At 40.4% G+C, this 15,186-nt stretch overlaps 3 protein-coding genes across 3 annotated transcripts; all 3 read left to right on the top strand.

Annotated features, from left to right (window-relative positions):
• On the top strand, positions 1-2,375 carry LOC115557117 (odorant receptor 131-2-like). The gene is made up of 3 exons (XM_030374703.1): positions 1-8; positions 211-388; positions 1,578-2,375. Exons 1-3 carry the CDS (start codon positions 1-3, stop codon positions 2,373-2,375), a joined length of 984 nt encoding a protein of 327 aa, XP_030230563.1.
• A 4,323-nt stretch (positions 2,376-6,698) lies between these two features.
• On the top strand, positions 6,699-10,744 carry LOC115557118 (odorant receptor 131-2-like). Its single transcript, XM_030374705.1, has 4 exons — positions 6,699-6,706; positions 6,909-7,086; positions 8,238-9,027; positions 10,638-10,744. Exons 1-4 carry the CDS (start codon positions 6,699-6,701, stop codon positions 10,742-10,744), a joined length of 1,083 nt encoding a protein of 360 aa, XP_030230565.1.
• A 2,289-nt stretch (positions 10,745-13,033) lies between these two features.
• On the top strand, positions 13,034-14,787 carry LOC115557119 (odorant receptor 131-2-like). The gene is made up of 2 exons (XM_030374706.1): positions 13,034-13,192; positions 14,034-14,787. Exons 1-2 carry the CDS (start codon positions 13,034-13,036, stop codon positions 14,784-14,786), a joined length of 912 nt encoding a protein of 303 aa, XP_030230566.1. The 3' UTR covers position 14,787.
• The last annotated feature ends 399 nt before the right edge of the window (positions 14,788-15,186 follow it).

The raw sequence follows: 15,186 nt of genomic DNA on the forward strand, positions 1-15,186 counted from the left end.
ATGGACGAGTATGGTTTTATATTTAAAAGATGTTTACTAAATGTACTAATCCGAACTGTATTAGTATTACCCTCATAGTATGTACTAGAAGTAATACTAGAATGTAGTCTTAACTTTTTTTAAATAATTTATTTAAAAAAAGTAAAAGGCAAGCAATTTAATGTGATATTAACATTAGAATAAATGTTACTACTGAATCTGTTCTTCCAGGTATAGGGTAAGAGACCTCAGAACACTGAATGAGTCGTTGGTCGGGAGAAATTCCTCAGCTCTCCTTTTTACAGAAACGTTTACTACAGTCGTCGCCAAGAACGTCATTCTCGTGGCGCTCTGCATCTCCATCAACTACATCAACGGCACCCTGGTCCATACCTTCACCAAACATCAGGTACCTTGCTCACAATAGCCTGACACAGTGATTACAGAGAAGGGTCTTAAAGGATAGGTAGACAACGTAGAGGTTGGACACGGAAAACAGCAGCAGGTCATTGAGGTGTGGGTAGGGGCTAGATAGGGAATTTGGAGCAGGGCCAATTAGGAGCAGGTAAAGCTTAAAACGTCTTGCCTAAGGAGGCTAACAGGTAGGTTAAGGACAGCACAGCACAGTGTAGCATTGATATTGCTCCAGAAATCGTTTTTTACATTTCAGATTGTATAGTTTTGGCTTTTGGAATTATATGCTATAAAGTGTGGAGGGGCGGTTGATGGAAAGATTGCTATTGGTGGTGGCCCTTTTCAGTTTCCTTAACACAGTATATTGACACATGCTTAACGTGACCTTTAGGTTGTGTTTATGCAATGTCTATGCTCTTGCTATGAAGGAATATTGCAACATTTTGTGTGTGTGTGTGTGTGTGTGTGTGTGTGTGTGTGTGTGTGTGTGTGTGTGTGTGTGTGTGTGTGTGTGTGTGTGTGTGTGTGTGTGTGTGTGTGTGTGTGTGTATGTGTGTGCTTGGCCTGTCATTCTGATTCTGTTTGTCAGTGGAGACTGAGTCATATATTTAATATTAGAAATGTTGTCTTTTATCCAAAGCAGCTATATGTGAATAAAGATATAGTAGATTAAGGTGATGTAGCTAAGATTGATAAGTTGTAAAGAGAGGCGGCAGGAAAGAGCACAAGATTTTGAAAGAAAAAAAAAACACAAATCATCCCCTCGCTCTACTTTGCTCCATCCCTAGGTTTCTCTGCCATTGAGAAGGGTCACTTTTCATGCAACTGTTTTTGATAGGAAAGATGGATTCCCTGAACCAAGCAGGGAAGAGCTTCCCGGATGGATGAGAATTTAACTGTGAGCGCACTAAAATATGTATTGGGTCATGCAGACACAGGCCGTCAACTTGAACAGATATTGTAATGGCACATTACACTCACTGATAGCTGGTGAATGATTTTGGCATCTCTTTAAACTCAAACTCATATAATAGTACATGTATGTGAAGATGTGAAGAAGGGCTGTATGAATCCTACATCCTTTTAAGGTGCAGGGAGGGAGGGAGACGGTCGACATTGATGATTTAACAATGTTTCTGCTTGGAGTGGAATAACCTAACCATTACTACCTCTTTCTCTTGCAGCTCTTTAGGGTGGACCCTCGATACATCCTCTTCATCCACCTGGTCCTCAACGATATGATCCAGCTGTCGATTTCTGGGCTTCTGGTCGTTATCTGGTACATCTTCTACACCATCAACGTTTCTTTCTGCTGCCTCCTGCTGGTCATCTCCATCTGCACTACCCTCAACACCCCTCTCAACCTGGCCTGTATGGCAGTGGAGTGCTATGTAGCTGTGTGCTTCCCTATGCGTTACCTACAGATTTGCACTGTGAAGAGAACCTACATCCTGATAGGTTTGATTTGGGGGGCGAGTGCCATCTCCATCCTACCCGACATCGTCCTGCTCGTGATAGTGGAGCCTCCAAGCTTCTTTCATGCCAGGGTTATCTGCATCCGGGACATGGTCTTCAGGAGCAGCATCCAGAAGAGGAACACCTCCCACATCATCTGTCTAGTTGTGGTCTGGCTAACCTTGTTCTTCACCTATTTCAATGTTCTGTTCGCGGCCAAGGCGGCCAACGCAGATGTGAAGAAGGCGAGGAACACTCTGCTTCTGCATGGCTTCCAGCTCCTGCTCTGCATGATGACTTACATACAGCCCCTACTTCTGGCGGCCCTGTTGTACCTTTTCCCCCAGCATATCTATGAAAGTATGTTCGCCTTATATGTCTTAATTCAGGTCATGCCACGCTTCCTAAGCCCCATTGTTTATGGAGTAAGAGATAAGAAGTTCCGGAACTATCTCAGTAGATATTTGATGTGTGAAGTCATCATAAAAATCAAACCAAACCGTCACAATCACAAAGCAGGATTCTAAATAATAAAAGAAACAAGCAAAATATTACCTTTGTTGTATTCCAGATGTTCCAGATAGAATTTTTTTTGCATAGGGCATTTCTTACACCAAGCAGTTCAATGTGCTTTACAGAGAAAAATACAACAGTATCATTCATAGTGAAGAAGTACATGCAAGCAATATAATGAAAGACCTTCAATGAAATGACACATATACTAGAAAAAATAAAGGGAGAAAAAGATGTGCTGTATGAACATGTCGTGTACATATATATATTTTTTATATATATTGTATATAGTTTGGTCAAATGCCATTTAGTGCTTTAAAAACAAGAAGTAGAGCTTTAAATTCAATTCTATAAATAACAGGAAGCCAGTGTAAGGACCTTAGGATAGGGGTGATGTGCTCACTCCTCTTCGTCCTAGTTAGCACCCTAGCAGCAGCGTTTTGTATAGCTTGTAGTTGCTTTATAGTTATTAAAGAGGGATACAAAGAGGGCACACAACATCACCAAGGACACTACACACCCCCAGCACACACTGTACACAATGCTACCATCTGGCAGACGCTACAGGAGCATGAAAGCCAGAACAACCAGACCTAAAAACAGTTTTTATCCATAGACCATCAGGCTGCTGAATGACTCTCTCAAACACTGATGACACTCTGTATTTGCACTATATTCAATACTGTGAACTGTATTTATTTTCAACTGTGAGCTTCATTCACACAATGTACTTATCTACTAATAATATTCAATATCCAATGTATATATTCAAACTTCTATATTTCAATGTCTTCCAGGGCCTTCTGCTGTATGCGAACATTGCACATGCTAAACAGCACCTAATATTTAACTGTTTTTGTTTAACTAAATTCTGCTCGTTGTACCGATCTCTTTGGTAGTTTAGTTATTTATCTACTTTATTTTCAGCATATTTTGTGTCAATAAATGATTTTCAAAAATATTGTGAAAATGGCAAAGACCTAGTAGTATCCTGGGAGTAATAATAATAATAATAATAATACATACGGTATTATGTGTGCGTGATATTTTTCATAATCATGCACTACAATGTGTGTGTGATATTTTTCATAATCATGCACTAAAATTATATGTGGGTATGCAGTGAATGGTTGGTTGGGATTGTGGTGGGCCTTAGCTGTAACATTTTACAAAAAAGGGTACAATACTTAAACATTAATGAAAAATATTTAAGGTTTAACCCTAACCCTATAGCTAACATACATTGCATTAATGTAATTAACGTTAATTATTTGACCCTTAAAAATAAGTTTACATTTATTGTAAACTTGCCGATTATTAAAAAAAACTCGTTTGGAATCTCATTTAAATTGTTGTTGAATTTGTTTCCCTATGGTCACAGAATTATCCTACAGATGGATGGTTCATCGAACGGTAACTTCACAGTGGTCTTATACCGGGATACGTGGTCTGGCGTTACCAAGAATGTCATGGCTGCGGCTCTTTGCATTTCCATCAACTACAATGTCCTCAAGGTGCACACCTTCCACAGGAACCATGTCAGTTTGTTCAGGTTCCTCTGGTAGTTGATTTAAATAATATATTATGGAATTGCTAAATGGAAAAAGGGAACATTTTAACACATTCTGAGATTGATGGAATGACTTTCATACAGGGGTTTTACTGTTTGTATAATAGTTATAAATGCTATTAATATATTTTGAAAGTGGTCGTAATAGTATTTATTAAAATGTATTATATATATATATATATATATATATATATATATATATATATATATATGTATATATATATGTATAAAATAGTATTACTGCACAATATTAACATTACCCCTTCCATGATCTGACCATGTGGCTTCTTGATTTTAATATTTGTGCATATGTCTCTTCTCCTTGCTGCCAGGGGCTGCACCTGAACTCTCTTTTACATCCTCTTCATGCACCTGGTGGTCAATGACATGTTCCTTCTCTCCCAAATGTCCCTGCTGCTGCTGACTGACCTCCCGTTCAACATCAATGTGGCAATCTGCATCTGCCTGCTCCTAATCATCGTCTGCACTAACACTAACACACCGTTGAACCTAGCGGTGATGGCGCTGCAGGGCTACATCGCCGTCTGCTTTCCTCTCCGCCATGCCCAGATCTGCTCGGTGAGGAAGACCTACCTGGTTATTGGCTTGATCTGGGTGATGAGCTGGCTCGCCGCCCTATGATGTCTTTGTGGCGCTTGGGACGGAGCCCCTGGGTTTCTTCCTATCCAGGGTCTTCTGTGTTGGGGACAGAGTCTTCAGAAACCCCCTCCTCAAAGAGAAGAGCGACGTCTCCTACATCATCTTCCTGGTCCTTGTCTGGTTCATCCTCTTCTACGCATATTTCAAAATCCTATTCGCTGCCAAGGGTGTTTCAGCAGATGCCAAAAAGGCAAGGAACACAGTGGTCCTCCACGGCTTTCAGCTGCTACGAGCATGCTCACGTACCGGTGGCCCTTGTTTGTGGAAGGTTTGTCCGCTCTCTTTCCGGAAGGGGCTTTATCTATTCACTTCTCACTGTTCATCCTCATCCAGATCCTGCCTCTGCTCATCAGCCCAGCTCATCTACGGCCTCAGAGACAGGACCTTCCGGAAGCTCCTGCTTAAAGTTCTGCCAGGGAGCTCTATGGAAGGGCCTTCGATGCTCAGAATGATCAAACGCTAGGATGAGCAAATCAAAAGAATAGAGAGTTACCACCATTTAATCTGCACTGACTGATTAAATGCTTGAACGATCATTGAGATGCCCACAATGCACAGTTTTTCCACAGCATTATACTTTAAAACCTAAATGCAGTAGATTACTGTTAGAATTTCGCTGTAGTTGACATCGTAGTCTTACAGTGGAAATGTATTAAGCCAAGATTGCGGTTCACCACTTTTGATCCATTTAAGATTCATGCGTTCACTCGGAAATAAAAAATGATTGACATTCATCTTTTGACTCTGTGGAATTTTTGCCTGCAATTAAGAGAGTATAAATGCTCACTTTGCAAACAAGACAGTAGAGCATTGCATTAGTTTAGACTTGAGCCTACAAAGTGAATCTGCATGACAGTTATATTGATGATTAACTGAGCTGTTTGATAAGTGGCCCAACAACGATGGGGAAAAAGCTTTTTTAGTTTCTTCAATCATTTATAAAGCTTTAAACCAAAATCTATTCCCTACAGTTGCCGCAAATGTTGATCGGCGATACAGCAAACACATCTTTGTAATCAAACAAAACTTTAAGTGCAGTTTTTTGATATGATCTTAGAGAAAATATACTGGCCAAATCAATTCATACATAGCAGATTCGACAAAGATCAGCAACAGCCATATTGGACCTCTGGCCACCATTTCAATCCTGCCCATATAGATATATGGTTATGATTGACCTGAACCAGGCTATTATGGCTAGAAATCTGTCTGATCGGGAGGCGGGCCAGACAACCTGTCAGAACAAATATTAAATTAGCTCTCAGATCCATCTGGTTCCCAGACTATCACTTCAATGTTTCAGAGGAAAAAATACCAAACTGAATACTCATCGAAAACTAGGGAGCATCAACAAGTGCAAATTATGAATTTATCTCATTGTATTAATTATAACTTAAATGTGTATAAAGAGATCGTTTGCTACATAAAACTACATACAATTCCTCCAAGTATCATAAAAATAGTGTATTGGTGTTCTAAATGTGAACCTAAAGTTAATTTACAGACTAGGAAAGGTGATCTTAAAGTGCAGTTCCGTGTGCGCCCAAGTATAGTGTCAAAAGTGTAAGAGTACTTATAATGCAAGTATAGGGTACCTAGAGACTAGATCACTAAAATCATATTCTTATGAAATGTTTTGAGCCATGAGTAATATTTAAGTAAGAAAAAGTAAAATGTTCAGCTTTTTCTTTATTTCACTTAGGTTTCACAAACACACACACACATACACACACACACGCACACGGACACGCACACACACACACAAAAACACACACACACAAACACACACACACACACACACACATACAGACGCACACACACACACACACACACACACACACAAACACACACGCACACACACACACACACACACACACGCACACGCACACACACTCAAACACACACACACACACACACACACACACACACACACACACACACACACACACACACACACACACACACACACACACACACACACACACACACACACACACACACACACACACATCTTACAACCCCTAGGACTTTAACAGGTTCAATATAAACGATTGTATTCTGCGAACAGTGTTGGCAAGGGTCAGTATTGGCAAGACATCTAGCAGAGATGGACGAGTATGGTTTTATATTTAAAAGATGTTTACTAAATGTACTAATCTGAACTGTATTAGTATTACCCTCATAGTATGTACCAGAAGTCATACTAGAATGTAGTCTTAACTTTTTTTGAATAATTTATTTAAAAAAAGTAAAAGCCAATCAATTTAATGTGATATTAACATTATAATAAATGTTACTACTGAATCTGTTCTTCCAGGTATAGGGTAAGAGACCTCAGAACACTGAATGAGTCGTTGGTCGGGAGAAATTCCTCAGCTCTCCTTATTACAGAAACGTTTACTACAGTCGTCGCCAAGAACGTCATTGTCGTGGCGCTCTGCATCTCCATCAACTACATCAACGGCACCCTGGTCCATACCTTCACCAAACATCAGGTACCTTGCTCACAATAGCCTGACACAGTGATTACAGAGAAGGGTCATAAAGGATAGGTAGACAACGTAGAGGTTGGACACGGAAAACAGCAGCAGGTCATTGAGGTGTGGGTAGGGGCTAGATAGTGAATATGGAGCAGGGCCATTTAGGAGCAGGTAATGCTTAAAACGTCTTGCCTAAGGAGGCTAACAGGTAGGTTAAGGACAGCACAGCACAGTGTAGCATTGATATTGATCCAGAAATCGTTTTTTAGTTTTCAGATTGTATAGTTTTGGCTTTTGGAATTATATGCTATAAAGTGTGGAGGGGCGGTTGATGGAAAGATTGCTATTCGTGGTGGCCCTTTTCAGTTTCCTTAACACAGTATATTGACACATGCTTAACGTGACCTTTAGGTTGTGTTTATGCAATGTCTATGCTCTTGCTATGAAGGAATATTGCAACATTTTGTGTGTGTGTGTGTGTGTGTGTGTGTGTGTGTGTGTGTGTGTGTGTGTGTGTGTGTGTGTGTGTGTGTGCTTGGCCTGTCATTCTGATTCTGTTTGTCAGTAGAGACTGAGTCATATATTTAATATTAGAAATGTTGTCTTTTATCCAAAGCAGCTAAAAGTGAATAAAGATATGGTAGATTAAGGTGATGTAGCTAAGATTGATAAGTTGTAAAGAGAGGCGGCAGGAAAGAGCACAAGATTTTGAAAGAAAAACAAAACAAAAATCATCCCCTCGCTCTACTTTGCTCCATCCCTAGGTTTCTCTGCCATTGAGAAGGGTCACTTTTCATGCAACTGTTTTTGATAGGAAAGATGGATTCCCTGAATCATGCAGGGAAGAGCTTCCCGGATGGATGAGAGATGAACTGGGAGCGCTCTAAAATATGTATTGGGTCATGCAGACACGGGCCGTCAACTTGAACAGATATTGTAATGGCACATTACACTCACTGATAGCTGGTGAATGATTTTGGCATCTCTTTAAACTCGAACTCATACAATAGTTCTTACATGTAGGTGTGAAGATGTGAAGAAGGGCTGTATGAATCCTGCAACCTTTTAAGGTGCAGGGAGGGAGGGAGAGGGTCGACATTGATGATTAAACAATGTTTATGCTTGGAGTGGAATACCCTAACCATTACTACCTCTTTCTCCTGCAGCTCTTTAGGGTGGACCCTCGATACATCCTCTTCATCCACCTGGTTCTCAACGATATCATCCAGCTGTCGTTGTCTGGGCTTCTGATCGTTATCTGGTACATCTTCAACACCATCAACGTTTCTTTCTGCTGCCTCCTGCTGGTCATTTCCATCTGCACTACCCTCAACACCCCTCTCAACCTGGCCTGTATGGCAGTGGAGTGCTATGTAGCTGTGTGCTTCCCTATGCGTTACCTACAGATTTGCACTGTGAAGGGAACCTACATCCTGATAGGTTTGATTTGGGGGGCGAGTGCCATCTCCATCCTACCCGACATCTTCCTGCTCATAATAGTTGAGCCTCCAAGCTTCTTTCATAGCAGGGTGTTCTGCACCCGGGACACAGTCTTCAGGAGCAGCATCCAGAAGAGGAACACCTCCCACATCATCTGTCTAGTTGTGGTCTGGCTAACCTTGTTCTTCACCTATTTCAATGTTCTGTTCGCGGCCAAGGCGGCCAACGCAGATGTGAAGAAGGCGAGGAACACTCTGCTTCTGCATGGCTTCCAGCTCCTGCTCTGCATGATGACTTACATAATGCCCCTACTTCAGGCAGCCCTGCTGTACCTTTTCCCCCAGCATATCTACGAAAGTATGTTCGCCTTATATGTCTTTATTCAGGTCATGCCACGCTTCCTAAGCCCCATTGTTTATGGAGTAAGAGATAAGAAGTTCCGGAACTATCTCAGTAGATATTTGATGTGTGAAGTCATCATAGAAACCAAACCAAACCATCACAATCAAAAAGCAGGTTTCTAAATAATAAAAGAAACAAGAAAAATATTACCTTTGTTGTATTCCAGATGTTCCAGATACAATTTTTTTTGTATAGCGCATTTCTTACACCAAGCAGTTCAATGTGCTTTACAGAGAAAAAGACATCAGTATTTTTTATAGTGAAGAAGTACATGCAAGCAATATAATGAAAGACCTTCAATGAAATCACACATATACTAGAAAAAATAATGGGAGAAAAAGATGTGCTGTATGAACATGTCATGTATATTCAAAAACAATTTTCTTTATATTGTATATAGTTTGGTCCAATGCCCTTTAGTGCTTTAAAAACAAGAAGTAGAGCTTTAAATTCAATTCTATAAATAACAGGAAGCCAGTGTAAGGACCTTAGGATAGGGGTGATGTGCTCACTCCTCTTAGTCCTAGTTAGCACCCTAGCGGCAGCGTTTTGTGTAGCTTGTAGTTGCTTTATAGTTATTTGGGGAATCCAAGTTAAAAGGGCATTACCGTAGTCTATCCTGCTTGAAATAACAGTGGTAATACGTTATTCTAGGTCACACTCTGACATAAGGTTCCCCAATTTTGCAATGTTCTTCAGGTGAAAAAAATGCTGATTTAGTGACCAATCAAAACAAAATGGGAGACAAGGCCAAGTCACACTTTGATTTAATGTTGATGAACTGAGATTTAGAGAAGAGGTCCTTATAATTGAAGGCACTGATGTTTGAATTATGTTGTCAAATGCTACTGATCTATGCATTCGTTTGTTGAAGTTGTGTTAAACGACTCATATTTATGTTTTCATTAAATGCTGGAAGCTATCCAATTGAACTTGTTATAATATTGTGTCAAAACAAATTACTACGAATTTACTTACAGAGAAAAACACAATACATTATGACACACACACACACACACACACACACACACACATACACACACACACACACACACACACACACACACACACACACACACACACACACACACACACACACACACACACACAATCTCTATCCATCACTCACATGCACACATGCAATCTTTATCTATCACTCACACACACACACACACACACACTCATTATAATCGCCTCATTATAACACACTCATTATAACACGCACACACACACACACACACACACACACACACACACACACACACACACACACACACACACACACACACACACACACACACACACACACACACACACACACACACGTTTTACAAGCCCCTAGGACTTTAAGAGGTTCTATATAAACGATCGTATTCTGCGATCAGTATTGGCAAGGGTCAGTATTGGCAAGACATCTAGCAGAGATGGACGAGTATGGTTTTATATTTAAAAGATGTTTACTAAATGTACTAATCTGAACTGTATTAGTATTACCCTCATAGTATGTACTAGAAGTAGTACTGGAATGTAGTCTTAACTTTTTTTAAATAATTTATTTAGAAAAAAGTAAAGGGCAAGCAATTTAATGTGATATTAACATTAGAATAAATGTTACTACTGAATCTGTTCTTCCAGGTATAGGGTAAGAGACGTTAGAACACTGAATGAGTCGTTGGTCGGGAGAAATTCCTCAGCTCTCCTTATTACAGAAACGTTTACTACAGTCGTCGCCAAGAACGTCATTGTCGTGGTGCTCTGCATCTCCATCAACTACATCAACGGCACCCTGGTCCATACCTTCACCAAACATCAGGTACCTTGCTCACAATAGCCTGACACAGTGATTACAGAGAAGGGTCATAAAGGATAGGTAGACAACGTAGAGGTTGGACACGGAAAACAGCAGCAGGTCATTGAGGTGTGGGTAGGGGCTAGATAGTGAATATGGAGCAGGGCCATTTAGGAGCAGGTAATGCTTAAAACGTCTTGCCTAAGGAGGCTAACAGGTAGGTTAAGGACAGCACAGCACAGTGTAGCATTGATATTGCTCCAGAAATCGTTTTTTAGATTTCAGATTGTATAGTTTTGGCTTTTGGAATTATATGCTATAAAGTGTGGAGGGGCGGTTGATGGAAAGATTGCTATTCGTGGTGGCCCTTTTCAGTTTCCTTAACACAGTATATTGACACATGCTTAACGTGACCTTTAGGTTGTGTTTATGCAATGTCTATGCCCTTGCTATGAAGGAATCTTGCAACATTTTGTGTGTGTGTGTGTGTGTTTGTGTGTGTGTGTGTGTGTGTGTGTGTGTGTGTGTGTGTGTGTGTGTGTGTGTGTGTGTGTGTTAAAACATTCGAAAAATTTAAAATAGTTTCTGTTTGAGGTTTACTGAAGAATTATTGGAAAGGCTGGAGGCGAGAAGGCTTTGACCATTCAAAGTTTCACAACTTGACATAAATAAAGAATTATTTCAAGTTATTCAAGCAATTATTTTTTATCAAAAATGAACCATCTGTAATGCATCACTGGAAAAAGGTACATGGTTATATTCGTATTATCAAGAAAGCGTACTATTTTTTGAGGCCACGAGCCTCCACAATAACTTCTCAAGATGATGAGATAAGAAATAGATAATCCAATATGATAATATTACTATTTGGGGATTTGGTAAGCGCAATAAGTTCGACATAGTTTCTCATTCTGAACATCAAGGAATTAAATGACCCCACACAAATAAATAATATAGCATCCAACAATAAATCATTTTTACACACACACACACACACACACACACACACACACACACACACACACACACACACACACACACACACACACACACACACACACACACACACACACACACACAAACATACCCAAACACAAACAAACTATCCTGTACGTATGGTGAGACAAGTCCCAATAGAAGGATGGCACACGTGCGTGCCACCCTTCTCTGAACAAACCTACATAAAGTCCTCTCTGAGTGCTGGTCCAGGACAAGATAGATTCTGGTCCCGATGTCCCTGGCTTAGGTCGGTATGTCTCTCTTTTGCTACTTTCTGTCTATTGAATGTATCTACTGTCTAAAGACTTGCCCCAACTCTGAGCACCTTTAAAACAAGACTGAAGACTTTTATGTTTGCTATAGCTTTCTGCTAAATCTTAAATACATTGCACTTTCTAAAAAGCTTTTTCAACTTTGCCTTTATTTTTATTTTAATACTAAAATGCCTTTTTAACTTTCTATTTTTTTGCATATGTTTTTCTTTTACTTACCTATTATTTTATTTTATTGTATGACAATGTTTATATGTGAAGCACGTTGAGTTTGCCTTGTGTATGAAAAGTGCTATATAAATAAAGTTGCCTTGCCTTGCCTTGCCTATTTATCTACTGGCCGCCGGTGTGGCTACAACCTGAATGATCTACAGTAGTGTTTCCCCAAACTTGGGGTCAGGACCCCACTGCCGGTAACCTGATATTACTTTGGTTTTTTTAGGATATCCTGGCATAAAGTATAAGCTCCAGGAGATGTTTGATGGTACGTTCTTTTAAAATGTATAATATCTCATCAAATACAATGGTGTTACTACAATGTAACTTCTTAATTCAAGGCCTACTCATTTTGACTGAAAGGGAGAAAGATGAATTGCTCAATAGAAAAAGGTTAAATGGCTCACTTTTTTTGACATGGTATTGACAATAATGTAGAAATACATTACCTCCAGTCAACAGTGTGTGTTATTTCTGCAACAATGTTCAGGTGCAACTACATTTGTACTTTTGTTGATTAATTGAAAATGATCTCATATATGTTATGAATTGTACATTTATGCAGTTTGTTTTTACTATGTTTTATAAGGGAATTGAATGTTGTCCTTGCAACATGGGTGATGCGAATAGAGTTGTTCGCCATTTACTGTAATTTCACAATGCTTCAAACTTCTTCATACATATATGATCCTTTGCCATTTGTTGCCCTCAAATATATATATATATATATTTTTTGTATTAATTGAAAAACTTTTACGTTGGCAGTGTGCCAGAATTGAATGTTGACCTCCTCAATAACCACAGCACTCTTCTTCTGACAGAGCTTTGGAGTGTTGTGGGGCCCATGGACAGGCTGAGGAGTGAGAGGAACACCACAGGCGGGACCTCCGTGGGCAGGGACACGCTGAGCACAGCCGTGATCAAGAACGTTATCACGGTGGCGCTCTGCATCTCCATCAACTACATCAACGGCACCTTGGTCCACACCTTCACCAGACATCAGGTCAGCCGGCCTTCGGGCCCCTCCCCTGCAATCCTCAATCGTTTATTTGAGGAATTTGAGGTGTTTTATGCATCTTCATCTTTTTGACTATATGTTTGGTAGGTTTTTAGTAGATGCATCCCTCTGTGATATGAGATGGTTAATATAAGTTGAATAGTTTCTGTCGTCCATCACTTTAAGGCTGCATAGGTTTTTGTCAGGTTTAGGTGGTTATGTATTTTTTGTGAAGTTTAGGTGATTAAAGTGTGGGGCCGATTAATTATCACAAGTCATTTAGAAATCAGCTTACATTAATTTAAAGCTCTTCATTTTATTTTATTCGCCAGTTAAGGTCCGATGAGGTTTAGTTGGTTCAGGTTTCTTAGGTTTGGGGAGGTTTGGGTAGTTATGGTTGCAGAGGTTTGGGTGAGGTTTAGGTGGTTAATGTTGGGTGTTGGTGAGGTTAGGGTGGTTATAGTGTGAGGCTGATGAATGCACGACATTTCAAAAACTTCCACCGAAATCCCGATAAAGGATGATGTCCCCCCAGATGTATAATGGATAGATCCAGTCCAGCCTACCAGTTGGTACAGTCAACCATGCGGGGAACTGGGGAGTCAATTTATCTGTTAAAGATTAACACCTCACTTGTGATGTCACCAGTGGATCAATTTTGAAATATCTTCCAATGACTAATAAGCCTCAAACCTGTTGGGAAAGTAGGGGCCCTTTAAGGTTATGTATGTATTGTTGAGGTAAGGTCAAGGGAAGGATTCAGGTCTTTGTGAAAGATGGCAAGTAATCATGGCATTAATCATTAAGTTTAGGTTAAAGAGTTTTAACCCATGACCTTTCTGTCCAGATCTTCTACATGAACCCCCGTTACATACTTTTCATGCACCTGGTCATCAACGATATGATCCTTCTGACCCTGTTCGGCTTCATTCATGTCCTCACCTACATCATGTTAGACATGAGTGTGCCCTTCTGTACCCTGCTGTTGATAATGGCCCTCCTGACTGACCTTAACACACCCCTCACACTCGCGGTGCTGGCGATGGAATGCTACATCGCCATCTGCTTTCCTCTCCACCATGCCCAAATCTGCAATGTGCAGAAGACCTACCTGGTCATTGGCTTGATCTGGCTGATGAGTGGGCTCACCGTCCTACCAGATCTCTTTGTGATGCTTGGGACAGAGTCCCATGAATTCCTCCATTCCAGGGTCTTCTGTGTGTCGACCACAGTGTTCAGAAATCCGTACTTCAAGGAGAAGAGAGACGCTTCTAACAGCATCTTCCTGGTCCTGGTCTGGCTCGTCCTCTTCTACACCTACTTCAATATCCTGTTTGCTGCCAAGGCTGCCTCACTGGATGCCAAGAAAGGCAGGAACACTGTGATCCTCCACGGCTTCCAGCTGGTCCTCTGCATGCTCACCTATGTCAGCCACCTGGTCGTGATTGGGCTCACCAACCTCCTCCCTGCTGCGGTGCTTGCCATACGCTTCACTGTGCCTGTATTCATTAGTATCCTGCCAAGGCTCATCAGTCCCATTGTGTATGGCCTGCGAGACAAGACCTTCCGGAAGTACCTGAAAAGGCACTTGTTGTGTTAAAAGAGGAAAATTACTGGCCCTCAATCTAGTCTAAAGACATCCTCATGATGTCTTGTGCCGCGTTCATTTAGAGAAGCTTATTGAACTTTCAGCATATTAACTCTACTCGATCTGACAAACACTGAACTAGTGAAAACCAGATATCAGTTTTCCCTCTGCCCTGACTTTCTGCATGTCAACTCTGGGACTATAACACACTTGCTTCAAATGTTTCTCTTTCTATCTTAAAAAATGTTTTGATTTCACTGTTATGTAGATGACATATTGGAAATAATTCTGTTGATAACTCTCTCAATAAAAGTAATTAGTTATAGTCTTCGGTCCCTTCTACAAAGGGACAACCATCATTTAAATAAACAAAATAAACTTTTAAACTTTTAGTAGATTTGCACTGTATCTT

The sequence above is a fragment of the Gadus morhua genome, chromosome 13 (assembly GCF_902167405.1).
Source record: "Gadus morhua chromosome 13, gadMor3.0, whole genome shotgun sequence".
Classification (NCBI taxonomy): Eukaryota; Metazoa; Chordata; class Actinopteri; order Gadiformes; family Gadidae; genus Gadus; species Gadus morhua.